General features: G+C 42.0%; 1 protein-coding gene across 1 annotated transcript in view; it reads left to right on the top strand.

Annotated features, from left to right (window-relative positions):
• Nucleotides 1-574: 574 nt before the first annotated feature.
• LOC104542433 (hemicentin-1-like) overlaps nt 575-13152 on the top strand; it is a gene marked incomplete at its 3' end in the record, with an annotated part of 16238 nt that continues 3660 nt past the window's right edge. The window contains exons 1-9 of the mRNA XM_010186741.1: nt 575-638; nt 1956-2069; nt 5302-5388; nt 5798-5989; nt 6709-6882; nt 8067-8180; nt 9578-9723; nt 11621-11771; nt 12507-12710. Coding sequence (XP_010185043.1) covers nt 575-638; nt 1956-2069; nt 5302-5388; nt 5798-5989; nt 6709-6882; nt 8067-8180; nt 9578-9723; nt 11621-11771; nt 12507-12710 — 1246 coding nt within the window. The remainder of the gene's footprint in view (nt 639-1955; nt 2070-5301; nt 5389-5797; nt 5990-6708; nt 6883-8066; nt 8181-9577; nt 9724-11620; nt 11772-12506; nt 12711-13152) is intronic.

Genomic DNA, 13152 nt, shown 5'->3' on the forward strand with positions numbered 1-13152 from the left:
AGACTGCTGGCAACTCCAAATCTGTTAATTCAGATCCTAAGCTGATGTTTCCTTTTAACGATGCTCCTACATCCTTTAGGGAAGAAAAAAAAAAAAAAAAAAAACAAAAAAAAGAAGAAAAATCAATCATACCACATCTGCTTTCTTTGCAGACCAGGCATTAAGCTGCGTACTAGCTTTAGGAAGAGGGAAGGCTTTTAAGTCTTAGCTACATGTAGAAAACCATATCCTGCTGAGCACTGGAGCCCTGGGTGTGCCAGTATGTGTGACCGTAGAAAGTGAGAGTCTCCTGCAGACAGATATCGGCCTCGCTTTGCTGCTTAGATGGCTTTCTTGAGGATGTGGATGTGGGAGAAGGGAGCAGGGTGACGTGAGTCTGCAAGAACTGCGGCTTCATCAGTCCCACAGCGCTCCCTCCAGCAGGTAGGACTCCTTGAATGGAGGCATAGCCATCAAGCAGGTCAGCAGTTTCTTCCTTCAAAACACATTGACCAGGAACATAAATTGCTGGGATATATCCCACTGATGAGACCCTGTGAACATCCGCGGGCAGACCATGCGCAGTTCAGGTGCGATGTACTGTGAGGTAGTGATTGCTCATGTGAGAGCTGCTCACGAGAAACTGGACAAGGCTGAGGGTTGGCCAAGCAGTTGTTTTTACACTATTATTCTGCTAGGGCAAAGCAGACATGTTCTTGGTACTTTGGTCAAACATAGTTGCAAATCATCTTCCTCTTAAACTGGCATGCCTGTGCGAATGCGTTCTGATGTCTGCTCTGCTATACTGTTAAGAGAAATCTATTATTTAAAAGCTTTACATGTAAACCAGGACTGTTGTCACCGTGTTATTGATGACACAATTAATATGAATGCTAGAAGAGAGAAGTGATAAGGAATTATATTCCTTATCTGTACACGTGAAAATACCTTTATGGAGTGTTTGTATATGTTTATAAGGATACACTTATTTTTATGTGTACACACACACTCCGTCTCTGATGAGGCTGTGTTATTTTTCCTGTATAATTACCTGGATTCTCAGTATAGCGAAGTACTCACGTGAACAAAAACCCTGCTGTCAAAAAGGATTCTTATTGATGGCACAATTAATACGAATGCTAGAAGAGAGGAGTGGAATGATATTCCTTATCTGTACACGTGAAAATACCTTTATGGAGTGTTTGTATATGTTTATAAGGATACACTTATTTTTATGTGTACACACACACTCCGTCTCTGATGAGGCTGTGTTATTTTTCCTGTATAATTACCTGGATTCTCAGTATAGCGAAGTACTCACGTGAACAAAAACCCTGCTGTCAAAAAGGATTCTGTCAAAATTTCTTGTATGGAGGTACGTGCAGAAATCCTGCGTATTGCAGTAACAGTATTCCTGCCACATCCAAAGTGTCTGCACTGATCAGTGGATTACATGGGCACTGCACCTCTCTGTGCAGTTTGAGTGACCTGCAGGGAGCAGATTCAGTTTTCTCTGCACTAACTCTATGGATGAGTCTCAAAAGTTTTCAGGGATTGATCTGGTTGGTCTGACTTGCTCCAGAAATTCTCAGAAAACATTGAAATGCCTCAAAGTTCACTTAAATGTAATTCCTTGAAGAAAAAAAGGAGGTGTCAGGGTAGCTTGGAAGTTACTGCCTAGAAAGAATAATGTGATCAATATTAAGGACAAATCTAAAAGCACTGAGGGCCTGAGGAGAGATGTATAGAAATGATGGCAGTAGGAGTAAGGTGAAACAGAGCACGATAAAAAATAGACCACAGTAAAAGAATACAGCTGTAAATTTAACCAAAGCATAAAAACTTAAGAGTTAGCACAGACAGTTTGGGAGCATACTGGTTGGAGCAGTATGTGTTGACTTTAATTATTGTGTTGTTCTAATTACATAATGACACAGTAATTTAATTCTACCGTGATTTTTTGGCTTTCTCCTCAGGGGGCAGGACGCTCCGTCTGACACACACGAGGGCAGCAGATGAGGGTCGGTTCACTTGCGTGGTGACCAATGCTGCGGGAGAAGTGAGGAAGGATTTTTACCTTTCTGTTCTAGGTAAGTGCGTGGTGGTTTTTGTTACAGGAGAAGATAAGGGGGTCTACCATAAACTTTGCTGGTATTTTAAAAATTATTCTGCCAAAACTTATGTCCTTAGGTCAGAAAAAAGGTGCGTTTGATAACATGGTCATAAAATCAGGTTTGAAAGAGAAGTTACTTCTACGTGTGAAGTTGCTGTTTGTCTGGTTTTCAGATTTGAGGTTCTTCAGGCGTGATGTGGAATAACTGGCAGCTGTTTCTGTTCGTGGTTGGTTTGGGATTTTTTCCTGAGAAGAAACTGAATCAGTGTAACTGACTTCAGTTACGTTTGTTGGATAGAAGTCTGGGGGTGCTGACAGGTGGACTCCCATCCTCTCGTCACTCTCCCATGGGTGTGATGAGCAAGGTAGATTGGTTTATAGGTCATCTGCAAAGGTGGAGGGTTTGTGTTTTCCTGGTCAGGTTAGTTTTCAGCGAGATTGGCTCCCTGCTGGTTCAGTATTGGTGAAAGGAAGCTGACAAGAGTGAGTGGTCAGGGGAACGGTACTCGCTCTTTTGGCTCTGGCCTGAATTTGAACAGGCTTAAGTCAAAAGAGAACTACAGCCCCAGGAAACCATATGAAATTCCTCTGAATTTGTTGCATCTGATACTCAAATGCAGAAAGGTGCAACCCCATAGGATAATACTCATGGATTAAAAGGAGCATTATTGAGCAGCAGTGGATATTGTATGTATAGCTGAGTGCCATGGGGGTAATAATCTGTCGCAACAAAGATGTGAAGACAAAGCCAAGAGCAACAGAGAGATGGAATTGTTTTGGCAAAATAGAGATCTCTGATTCAGTAGAAACCTTTAGTCAGTAGTGCCTTTGGTATTGCAAAGCATGTAAACCAAATGTGGTAGGGGGTGATCCTGCTAACATACTTGGCAAGACTGCTATAGCCAGCTCTTTAGATGGCTATTTAGAACCTTTCGTATGTTATCTTGTCACATTAAAAATTGTCTTTTTCCCAGAAAATACCACTTTTTGATTTAGTAACTGTTACTTTTATCAACAATTACCAGGCCTGATGCAGGCTGTCCTATAGGATTACTGTATATGATTTTCCCCTAAGTTTCTTTTTTTGAAGATGCTGAGCACTACCAGCTTCCCTTGCCTTCGGTTGACTTACGCATATTCAGACTGTGAACGATAACGCCCATTCATGTCAGTTCATGTTTATTTGATGAGCTCATAGAACTGTAAGTCTGGTAGAAGGGAAGGGATGGATGAACACTGAAAAGCATTCATTGTTCTACTGTTTTCTTTGGAGGGTTTTAGTAGCAGGGTGTTCATGAGGGTTCTGGAAATCTCTCTTGCACAGGCTTTGTTTGCCTCGAAGAAAAATGCAGAGTGAAGCTGATTTCAAGTGGACTAAGTGGAAAATTCCCTTGTTCAGTCTTTGCTTCCCCCCTCCCTCTAATTTCTTTGTCTTTCTAGAGGAAAGTTACTGGAATGTGGCCTGGTAGTGACACAGAATGATCACTGGCTCACTGTAAATAGGAACTGTGCAGAGACATCCCGATGTTTCTTTAAACTGGTGTAGGAAGTGCGACAGGCGAGCCCGTTTGCATGGACAGCTTGGTGCAATAAGCATAATATTTATGTATTTGCAGAATGTTTGGTGTGGCTTTGTCATATTTCTGAAATTAATGTGTGTTGACATCTTACTGTATTATCTTGGGGCCAAAGCGATGAGTTGTTCTGTTTATGAACAGTGACTTTTGGCCTGACTTGGAAGTTCTGAATTTTAGGATTTTAGGTTATATTTTCCCCCATCTAATTCCTTCACTAGTTGATGCATCTTAGTCTCATTGCATTTGGACACTAGAACCCATGTGAAGGTCAACTTAGTGGTAGATCACAAGCTGCTGAATATATTTTACTGCTTCTCTATCTAGGCCTTTTGTCTAGGCTGGAAGTGTGAATTTTGTAGGATGATTAAAATATAGCATCTGGCTCCCTAGTCCCACACTTTTGTTACAAAATGCCAAATCTCTTGGAGATTTGGTGTTACTTTCTTATACCGATAGGCCTCCTTTTCAGCCTTTTATACTTCATGCCTACTTTTGATTTGTAGTGCCATTTTCTTTTGGCCTGCATCTACAAATGCCTCTACTTTGAAAGAAATAATCCATCAGAGCGGTCTGTGCGGTCCTGTTGACCAAGATTATTTGACAACATGTCATCAAGTGGTCATCCATACAGTAGAGTTTCCTTTGAGTTATTTATTGAGTTATTTATTTTAAGGATGTATTTTTGTCGCCAGTTTCCCCAGAGAAACACAGTTTGTGCCACAGCAAGGTGCCTTCAGACCTGTGTACTTTGTTCATCTGCCTGTATGGAACTGCTGTATTTGCATAAAACACGTGTGTGCCTTCACACAGCATCAGCTTGTTGGTAAGCTGTTGTACTGCTTGGAGCGGGCTGGTAAAGAAGAAGAAAACCACACATGGCATGTGAATAGACAGGTTAACTTTTTACTTTTAAATAAACCAGCTCTTTTCCTCGAGTTGTAGATCAATGCTTTCAATTACTCTTAGAAAACAAACAACTCTCAAACTGAAGCACATGGTTTTGAACAAATAAATCACTTGCTGCTTAATATAGGTGATAGAACTTGCTTAAAAACTTATAAAACCTGCTGGAGAATAAAATCAGACCTGGCCCCACTAACAAGCAGTCATAACCATAGCTCTTCTGATCACACTCAGAAACGTGGCCCTACAGACCATGCTCCTCAGCACCCTAGATTAGATATTGAGACAAATTTATTCACTGAAAGGACTATCAGGCACTGGAAGGGGCTGCCCAGGGAAGTGCTGGAGTCACCATCCCTGGAGGGATTTGAAAGATGGGTAGATGTGGTGCTTAGGGACGTGGTCTAGTGGTGAACAGGTTATGGTTGGACTTGATGATCTTAAAGGTCTTTTCCAACCAAATGATTCTATGATTTGTCTGGTTCTGAAGACGAAGTGAGGTGAGTACTTTATGAGTCTGTGATCGTCTCTTGCCTTTTTTGTGGACTTGTATGGTTAAAGGGTTATCTGTTGTCCAGGCCAGGTTAGCTCTATGCTATCTCACGTCTGGAGCAGTTTCTGGTAGATCTGAACCATTCAGATTGATGTGATTAAGGGAAGCATGTCTTTGTTGTGTTTAAATTGGTTGCAGGTAATATTTGCTGATGTTGTCGTGTTGTCTGTTTGCAGTGCCTCCAGGGATTGTGGGTGAAAATAAATTGGAAGATGTGAAGGTGAAAGAGAAGCACAGAGTTACCCTAACATGTGAAGTGATAGGTAAACATACACAATATAACTTACCTTTGCTGATCGAACTCATGGCGTTGATTGTACTTAATTCTGAGCAGCAGGTTTTTAATGGAATTTTCAGTTCAGTGGAATTTCTAAGGTTCAAATTTAACCATGGTGCTTATAGCAAGACTAAGCACTCTTCCTTGTAAAGGTTGTATAAAACGCAACTGAGAGGATAGTCACTGTGATATTCTCTAAAGTTCTCTGGAGTTTAAGAGGAGGTGTATATTACTTCAGGAGGTTAGAAGACTTTACAGTATGTATTCCAAAACATCTCCCTGAAGGAGATATTTTAAAAGGGCATTTGAAACTATTCTTCTGTTTTTCAGATATCTTGGTATGTCTTAGAGGCTGTGCAACAACTAATATTTGCCATTTTCTTTACTCTGTTAAGGGAACCCTGTACCACACATCACCTGGATGAAGGATGGGCAGTCTCTACCTGAGGATGAAAATCACAAGTTTCTGTCCAGTGGGCGTTTCCTGGAGATCACAAACGCTCAGGTCACTGACACAGGGAGATACACATGCATTGCATCCAATACAGCTGGAGATAAGAGCAAAAGTTACAGTCTTAATGTACTTGGTAAGACAGCTGGGCTGGCTGTTGCAAAGGAAAATAATAATCTCAGGAAAAAACAGATAATCACATTGGAATTTTGTAGTACTTTGCTTACAGAAATGCCTAAGTTGCCTGTCTAGGATCAAAATTTTTTATAGCTTAGTAATTGATAGATGATAGCAGTTCAATAGCAATAGCAGTTCTGTACTTTAGACATCACAGAGCTAGAATAGCAGGGCATGGTCTGCATGGAATGACCAGGACAGTACATTGGCTTACTGTGATTCAGGGAAGGAACAGCTGAGAAGCACTTCAGCTAAAAGCTGAGACCCATCTGCAGTTCTCTTTCTATTTTTTTTCCCCTGACAGTTACTGCATAACCAAATGCAAACAGTGGCAAGTTTGTTTTCCACATTCTCATTTCCTAGGCCGATGCCTTCTACCAGTCTGCCGCTCACAGGGTCATGGAGCAGTGGGTCTGCCAGCTGCCGCCCTGGAACGGGACGCTGGCTGCATGGGGACCCGCGTCCTGCAGAGGCAAAGGGGCTGACACGGGCTGACTGTTGACTTCAGGATGAAACACAAAACCAGATGAATGTTTGCTGGTTCTGGGTGGCAGTGTGCCCCGTAGGAATGCTCCCCAGCTATTTAAGGCTGCAACCAGATTCCTAGACTGAACAGGGAACAGAAAATTTGCTTTTCATAGATGGCCTTCCTCTGGTTAATGGTTTTGTTGTTCCTAGTGTCTCCAACCATTGTGGGTGTGGACAGCCATGGAAATGCAGAAGATGTCACTGTCATCCTCAACAGCCCGACATCGCTGGTTTGTGAGGCTTACTCGTATCCTCCAGCTACAATCACCTGGCTGAAGGATGGCAATCTTTTAGAATCAAACAGAAATATCCGCATTTTGCCAGGTAATTTTTTTTGCTGTTATTAAGAAATAATGTGACACTTTATTCTTTTATTGTTTGGTTTCCTGTTATGGATTTTTTGAAAAATCAAAGTCTAAATTTCTATTAAGTGCGAAGTTTGTACTTTTTTAGCACTTCCTATTCCCTTATTTTTACATGCTTCGCAATTAACTGATTATTTACTTGTATTGTATTCATATTCAGGTATTAATCCTCTTGTTCCATAAAGATAAGTGATGGTAAGCAAATCCATTGAAGTTAATAATGGATGTGAATAACTTGAAATTAAGTGTGGAAATTAGATGGAGAGAGGTAAACAACAACGTTAGTAAAAAGAATAACGTGACCTTTTTCTAGGTCATTAGTAGTTTGCCACTTTTAGTTTGTGGAGCAATGCTTACCTAGCACATCTGTGGAGGTGGAAAACAGGAAGAGACTTCACTGGTAACACTGAAGTCATGTAGGTGAGCGAGTACTTGAGCACTGTTAACTGCAGGCGTTCAGAGGAGAAGGAGTCAGTGTTGTTAGTGAGGAATTGAATTACGACATGGGGGGATAATTTCTAGGAATGCAGTCTGAAAAGAACCGCAGCCAGATTAAACAGTGACTCGTCTCAGAGAATGCAGACAATGTAAATCATAAGTAAACAGGATACTATGGGAAGAAAATTGATGTCAAAGTCGTACAGGCCACCTGAAGCCTTAAATCCTACTGATTCATTCATGTTTGCATTTCTTCTCACGTTGTGGCTGTTGCTTGTGTCCATTCTCCAGAGGGAGTGAAGGGCCTCTTGCACTGAAGCAGAAAGGCAGTTCCAAGGCTCACATCCACCCCTTCTTTTGCTTAGGCTTCCTGACTATGCCTCCTTTCCCTCTTTCTGTGAATGAAGTGTAGAACCCCAAATCACCTTTCCCTATCTAAATACCTTAAGAAGTTTCTTGTACAGAACTATGGTAACAAATTTCCCAAGAATCTGTAAGCAACAGGAGTTGTGATCCAGAGCAGTCCTGCAAATTATTCACTCATTTATTACACAGCGTACATGGTGGTAAGCAATAAGTTTTCCATGCTCATCTGAGGGCAGAATTTGGACCTAAGGGCTGAAAATATGCTGCAGAAACTATTGAAATTGTTGGGAAACAAGAGTATAGCGTAGATGCTCTTAAAAGATGGTGTCTTTTTGACAGGTGGTCGAACCCTGCAGATTCTAAATGCACAGGAGGACAACGCTGGAAGATACACCTGTATAGCCACAAATGAGGCCGGAGAGACTTTGAAACACTATGAAGTGAAAGTCTACAGTAGGGAAATACTTTCGATTTTTTTGCTGTTATTCTCCCATATTTCCCCTTTGCAGTGTTACCTATTTTGATGAGTACAAGGAATTTCTGATAGTAGTTTTGTGTAGCAAACATCTGCATTAGCTCATGGCATTGCTTGAGGAAACACACTAGAGAAGTTTGCTGTTGCGCCCTTCACAAATGCTGTGGCAGGGCTAAAAATCTTTGTGCCACCTAGGGGAATACATTTAAGAAACACCGAACTCCGCTTTTTTCTGAAATGCTTTTTTTGGTAATGATTTTCAAATCAGATGAGTGCAGCCCAATGGGAGAGAGAAGGAGAGAATTTTGTGAGCAAAGAAACTTTTAGAAAAGAAGGATGGGAGGGGAGCCATAACTTCTGATGGGAAACATTCTGGAGTAAGGTAAACCAAGAGGATACTGTTCTTATATCCTTCCATAAAACACCATATGCACAAAAGCTTTCCCATTCCAGGCTTCCTGTCAGCACATTGTCCTTTGAGCATCTGTGCCTAATACTCGATTTTAATGCTCAAACTCTTCATTATGGGTTCAGTCAAGCATGATTTTTCATCTTTTTTTTTATTATTTATTTCCTAGTGGGAATCGGTGTTTTGTTTGCTCCCTCACAGTAATCATGCTGTTATTCTAATTACACTAAGTCCCTAATAAGGCCCCATTGGATTTGGAATAATGAGAAGATGACAAAAGAGATCATTATTGAAGTGTGGCAACATAAAGCCCCCCCACCTCTGAATGCCATTGCAACTGTCAGTTGTTATGGTACTGGCAGCATTAGGGAGAATTTAAAATTTCCCATCAAAAAAAAGAATGGAAAATGCTTTGGAAGCATTTAAAATAATTTAAAAGATATTATGAGAGCAGGGTGGGGGTTAGGTTAAGAATATTGAAATGTTTTCATTCTGATTCAGAAGGAAATGAGATTTTGCAACACTGGGATTTCAGTGGAATGGAAATGTTGAATTTTGACCAGCTTCTCTGAGTGAAGACTGCAGTTCAAACATTTGTTTCTGAGAACATTAGCTTCCATTAAAGTGCTTTTTAATGACTGCAGTACACTGAACTTGGTAGAATTCAAGCCAAACACATAATAAAGTGCTATAGCTAGGTAAGGCTGTGGTCAGGTTTGCATATCTAAAACTGTTGAATACAGTTTCGTGTATGTATTTTATGTTACACATATCCTAAAAATAGTTTAAAATGCATAGCTGAATTTTTATTCATAAATATCTATTGAGAAGAGGCAGATTATGGGGGAACGCACTTGCTTTCCCTGAGGTTGTAATCCAGGTTTTCACTTTGTCTAGTTAGTTTTGAAATGCTGTGGAAGACAGTAAGTCATGAAAGTCCCTCTCGCTGCCTTTGGTTTTGTACAGTTCCACCCACCATTAACAAAGGGGATATCTCAGGGATGGGCCTCTCCCCTAAAGAAGTGAAGATCAAAGTAAACCGCAGCCTTATTCTGGAGTGTGAAGCTCACGCCGTTCCTGCTGCTGCCATCAGCTGGTACAAGGATGGACAGGCCAGTCACAAACTTCATTCTTTCTAATGGGTGGATTTTGTACAGAAACAATCATGTTCAGTAGTGTTCATGAACATTCCCGCAGCGGAACAGGCTCACGCTGCTGAAGTATTCCCACCGTCCTGCTGGCAGAGTCACCCCTCACGCACCTTGGGGCGTTTGCTGTTGGCCAGGCCTCCACAGCCTGACACCCTTGCTTGGTTGTGGGTGCTTGGCAGTGCCACTGAGACGTCACTGCTGGAGTTTTGTGGGCCTGCCCCTGGCGAGTGCTTTGGAAGGGGAGGGCCCTGCCGAGCAGTAGCATCCCATGGTGTGAGCACGTGTCTCTTGGCCATTGTGTAAAGTCCCCAAAGGCCCTGGTGTAGAATGGCCCCATGCTTGGTTCCCCGAAGTGCTGCCCTAGCAGAAGTTGCCGAGAGCTGCTCACTTGGCTCTGGCAGAACTCACAAAGCCACAAAAGCATCTGGATCCTCTGCAGGGGAGCAATGAGGCGTGGTTCCTGCCACACGCTGTCTTCACAGCGTTGGGCTGGAGGAGAAGCAGTTCGGAAGGGTAGTGCCACAGAGCCAGACTGATGTGCAGTCTGCTGGGGGCTGGCTATAGATTAAAAAGAAACGTTCTTTATTTCTTCTGTAAGGAGAATATAATCTCTTCCTTTAGCTGTTCATGGTAGGGCACTCCTCATGTGGCAGACTGCTGTGCCTCTGCAGCTGGACCAGCTCTTCTTGGATTTGCTGAGCGTGCAGGAGCAGCCTGGAGTCACAGCAGGACTGTGGGTTAGCCCTCCCTCTGTTTCCAGCATGTGCTGTGATTCTAGGATCTCCTGGGCATACTGATTGTACTGCCAGTGGAAAGTGATGCTGGGGGGAGCTGAGAGGTTCCCCAAAGAAAGACTGTAGCTGTAAGCAGCTTGCTGCCACTGCCAGAGCAGCAGCTTTTCCTTAGGTTGGCCCTGGGTAAATGGCTCTCGCACACATCCATGGGCTAAATTAGTTGTCCCCTGCAGGATAGGAGTTCAGTGCTCGCTCCCATATGGATTCCATTTTCGACACTGAGAGATACAAGTTGTGTTAGTGTAGTCTCTACTGTCAGGAGTGATGTAAATTCTGGAGACAATAACGTCTAGTCCGGTGTATCTCTCTGCTACTGCTGCATCCATTTTATATTCACACTGTGTCCTTGCTGGGCAGCAGAGCCTAGTGGTTGTGTGAGTTAGAGTTCAACCTACAGAAAACTGATAGTTTTACGTGTGTAGGTTTGCCATCAGCTCATCAATTTGGCCAGTGAGTCCAGGGCTTGAATCAGCCTGATGTAATCAGATGTCACGAGAGCCCATGCCTGATTGGAATGGCACTGCTCCTTTCAGCTGGGGGCTGGAGTGGTGTAAAACCACATCCTCTTAGGAGACCAGCTACCAAGACCAGAAAGGTGAAGATGCAGGGTTTCTGACAACCATGGAAAGAAAACTGTCTCCAGGAACTTGGGGCTTGGTCAGGTTTACTCAGGGAGGAAAAGCTTTTGGTGTGAGGGAAGGGAGGAGCAGATGAGAGGAGGGCTGGGCTGCACCACCTGTGGCCAAGGCTGCCATCCCAGGAACGCTGGGCTTAGCACTGTGTCCTTCGTGGTGACCCTCAGTAATTTGGTGTCCTAAGCAACTGTGTGCTTTGCATAGATTAAAAGTGGGCCTTGTTGAAAGTGTTAACTAAAATTGAAGGATGTTTTGTTGGTAGTGGTATCAAAGCAGAGGAAATACCAAAATATGCTCTTCCTCCCAGTATACTGCCTTAGGAAAGCTTTGAAACAACCTGGATTTGACCAGAAGAGAGATGACATTAAGTTATCTCCACAAATGTGGCTATTTCGGGTGCATTGATTTTCATGTCAAACTGCATTACAGCCACTGAAGGCAGATGATCACGTCGTCATCCAGGCTGGTGGCCGTACTCTGCAGATTAAGGAGGTTCAGGTATCAGACACCGGTCGTTACACTTGTCTGGCATCCAACATTGCTGGAGAGGATGAAGTTGAGTTTGATGTAAATATCCAAGGTAAACTGAGTTCAGATAATAAAATTCTTCTGGTAGCCTTCTTTTCTAATGTTGTGGGATGTTGGAGTTCTTTTTAGTTTTGTATTCTTTACAGCTGCTTGGTCTAATGGAGTGCTGTTGTATTTTGTGTGATTTTTATTTCATATATATTTTACTCATCTTTAAGAAGTACAGTATCTGATTATTTCATGTTTTGTGACATAGGCAGTGTTTCTGAAGTCAGTGGAATGACACAGTAACTCTGATCTTTCTCTAAACTCTCTGAAAAGGTTTTAATTTAGCTCGAACTGGGACATCGTATTTTATTTATTTTTATTGAGTAAGTACTTACAGGCACCAGACTTAAGTGTCCTTTTGGCCTATACGCTGCGTGTAAATACCAGAAAACAATAATCAGTAATTTCTGAAAATTTAGACAAGATTAGAACTCGAGTAAAACCAGGTAGCTTGCGATTTCAGTATTATTGTTGATTGATGCCGTTGGTGTTTTGTTATCAGGTCTTCTTACACTGTTACTTACTAGCCCTCAAAAAATACTCAGTAGATTGCGCAATGGTTCATTCTGATGAAAACAACTGGAATTTTCCTGACTACTCTAAACTAAGAGGAGGGGTTAATTTAATAAAATTAATTTTATTGCTGCTCTTTAACAATTACATCATCTTTTCGTTTCTTGACTTTAAAACTAGCCATTTCTGCTGTAAAATCCTAACTTTTGTCCCTCCTTGACTGTAGTTCCTCCTAGTTTCCAAAAGCCCTACAAGGACTGGGAGGCGGGTAACACGGTCGATACAGGACGAGGTGGAGAGAGTAAAGATGTGATTGTCAACAATCCCCTCTCACTGCACTGCGAGACCAATGCTGTTCCTCCACCAGTGCTTACGTGGTACAAAGACGGCTTTCCTCTGAGCTCCAGTGATAAAGTATTAATATTACCAGGTGAGTATTAAAATGTCACCCTCTGACCTTAAGAAATGGCGTTAGTGCTAGCATGTGTGTAGTCATAAACTTTTCCCCTTCAAAACACTGCATCAGTGTTCTTTTCAGGCTTTCTTGACTGGAAATGTTTCTCTCCAGTTCCTGAACTTAAGCTGTTTCATTCTTTCATTTAAAAAGCAGTCCCTGAAATGGTATGGATTTAACTTTCTTATGATGTGTTGAAAAATAAAATAATAATATCTTCTCTCTAATGCGTTCCTAATTTATTTCCTTATTAAGTTTTGGGGTTGTTTTAGGGTTTTTTTGGGTTTTTTTGTTGTTTTGGCAGAATCATAATTGGAATAGAAAAGTCTCTTAATGAGAGAGTGAGGCATGGGAAGAATGTTTCCAGCAGAAAAAGGGCCATGAGCTCCTGCTTGACCTCGCATGGGAAAGGGAAAGA

This window comes from Mesitornis unicolor, unplaced genomic scaffold (genome assembly GCF_000695765.1).
Source record: "Mesitornis unicolor isolate BGI_N332 unplaced genomic scaffold, ASM69576v1 scaffold3516, whole genome shotgun sequence".
Lineage (NCBI taxonomy): Eukaryota > Metazoa > Chordata > Aves > Mesitornithiformes > Mesitornithidae > Mesitornis > Mesitornis unicolor.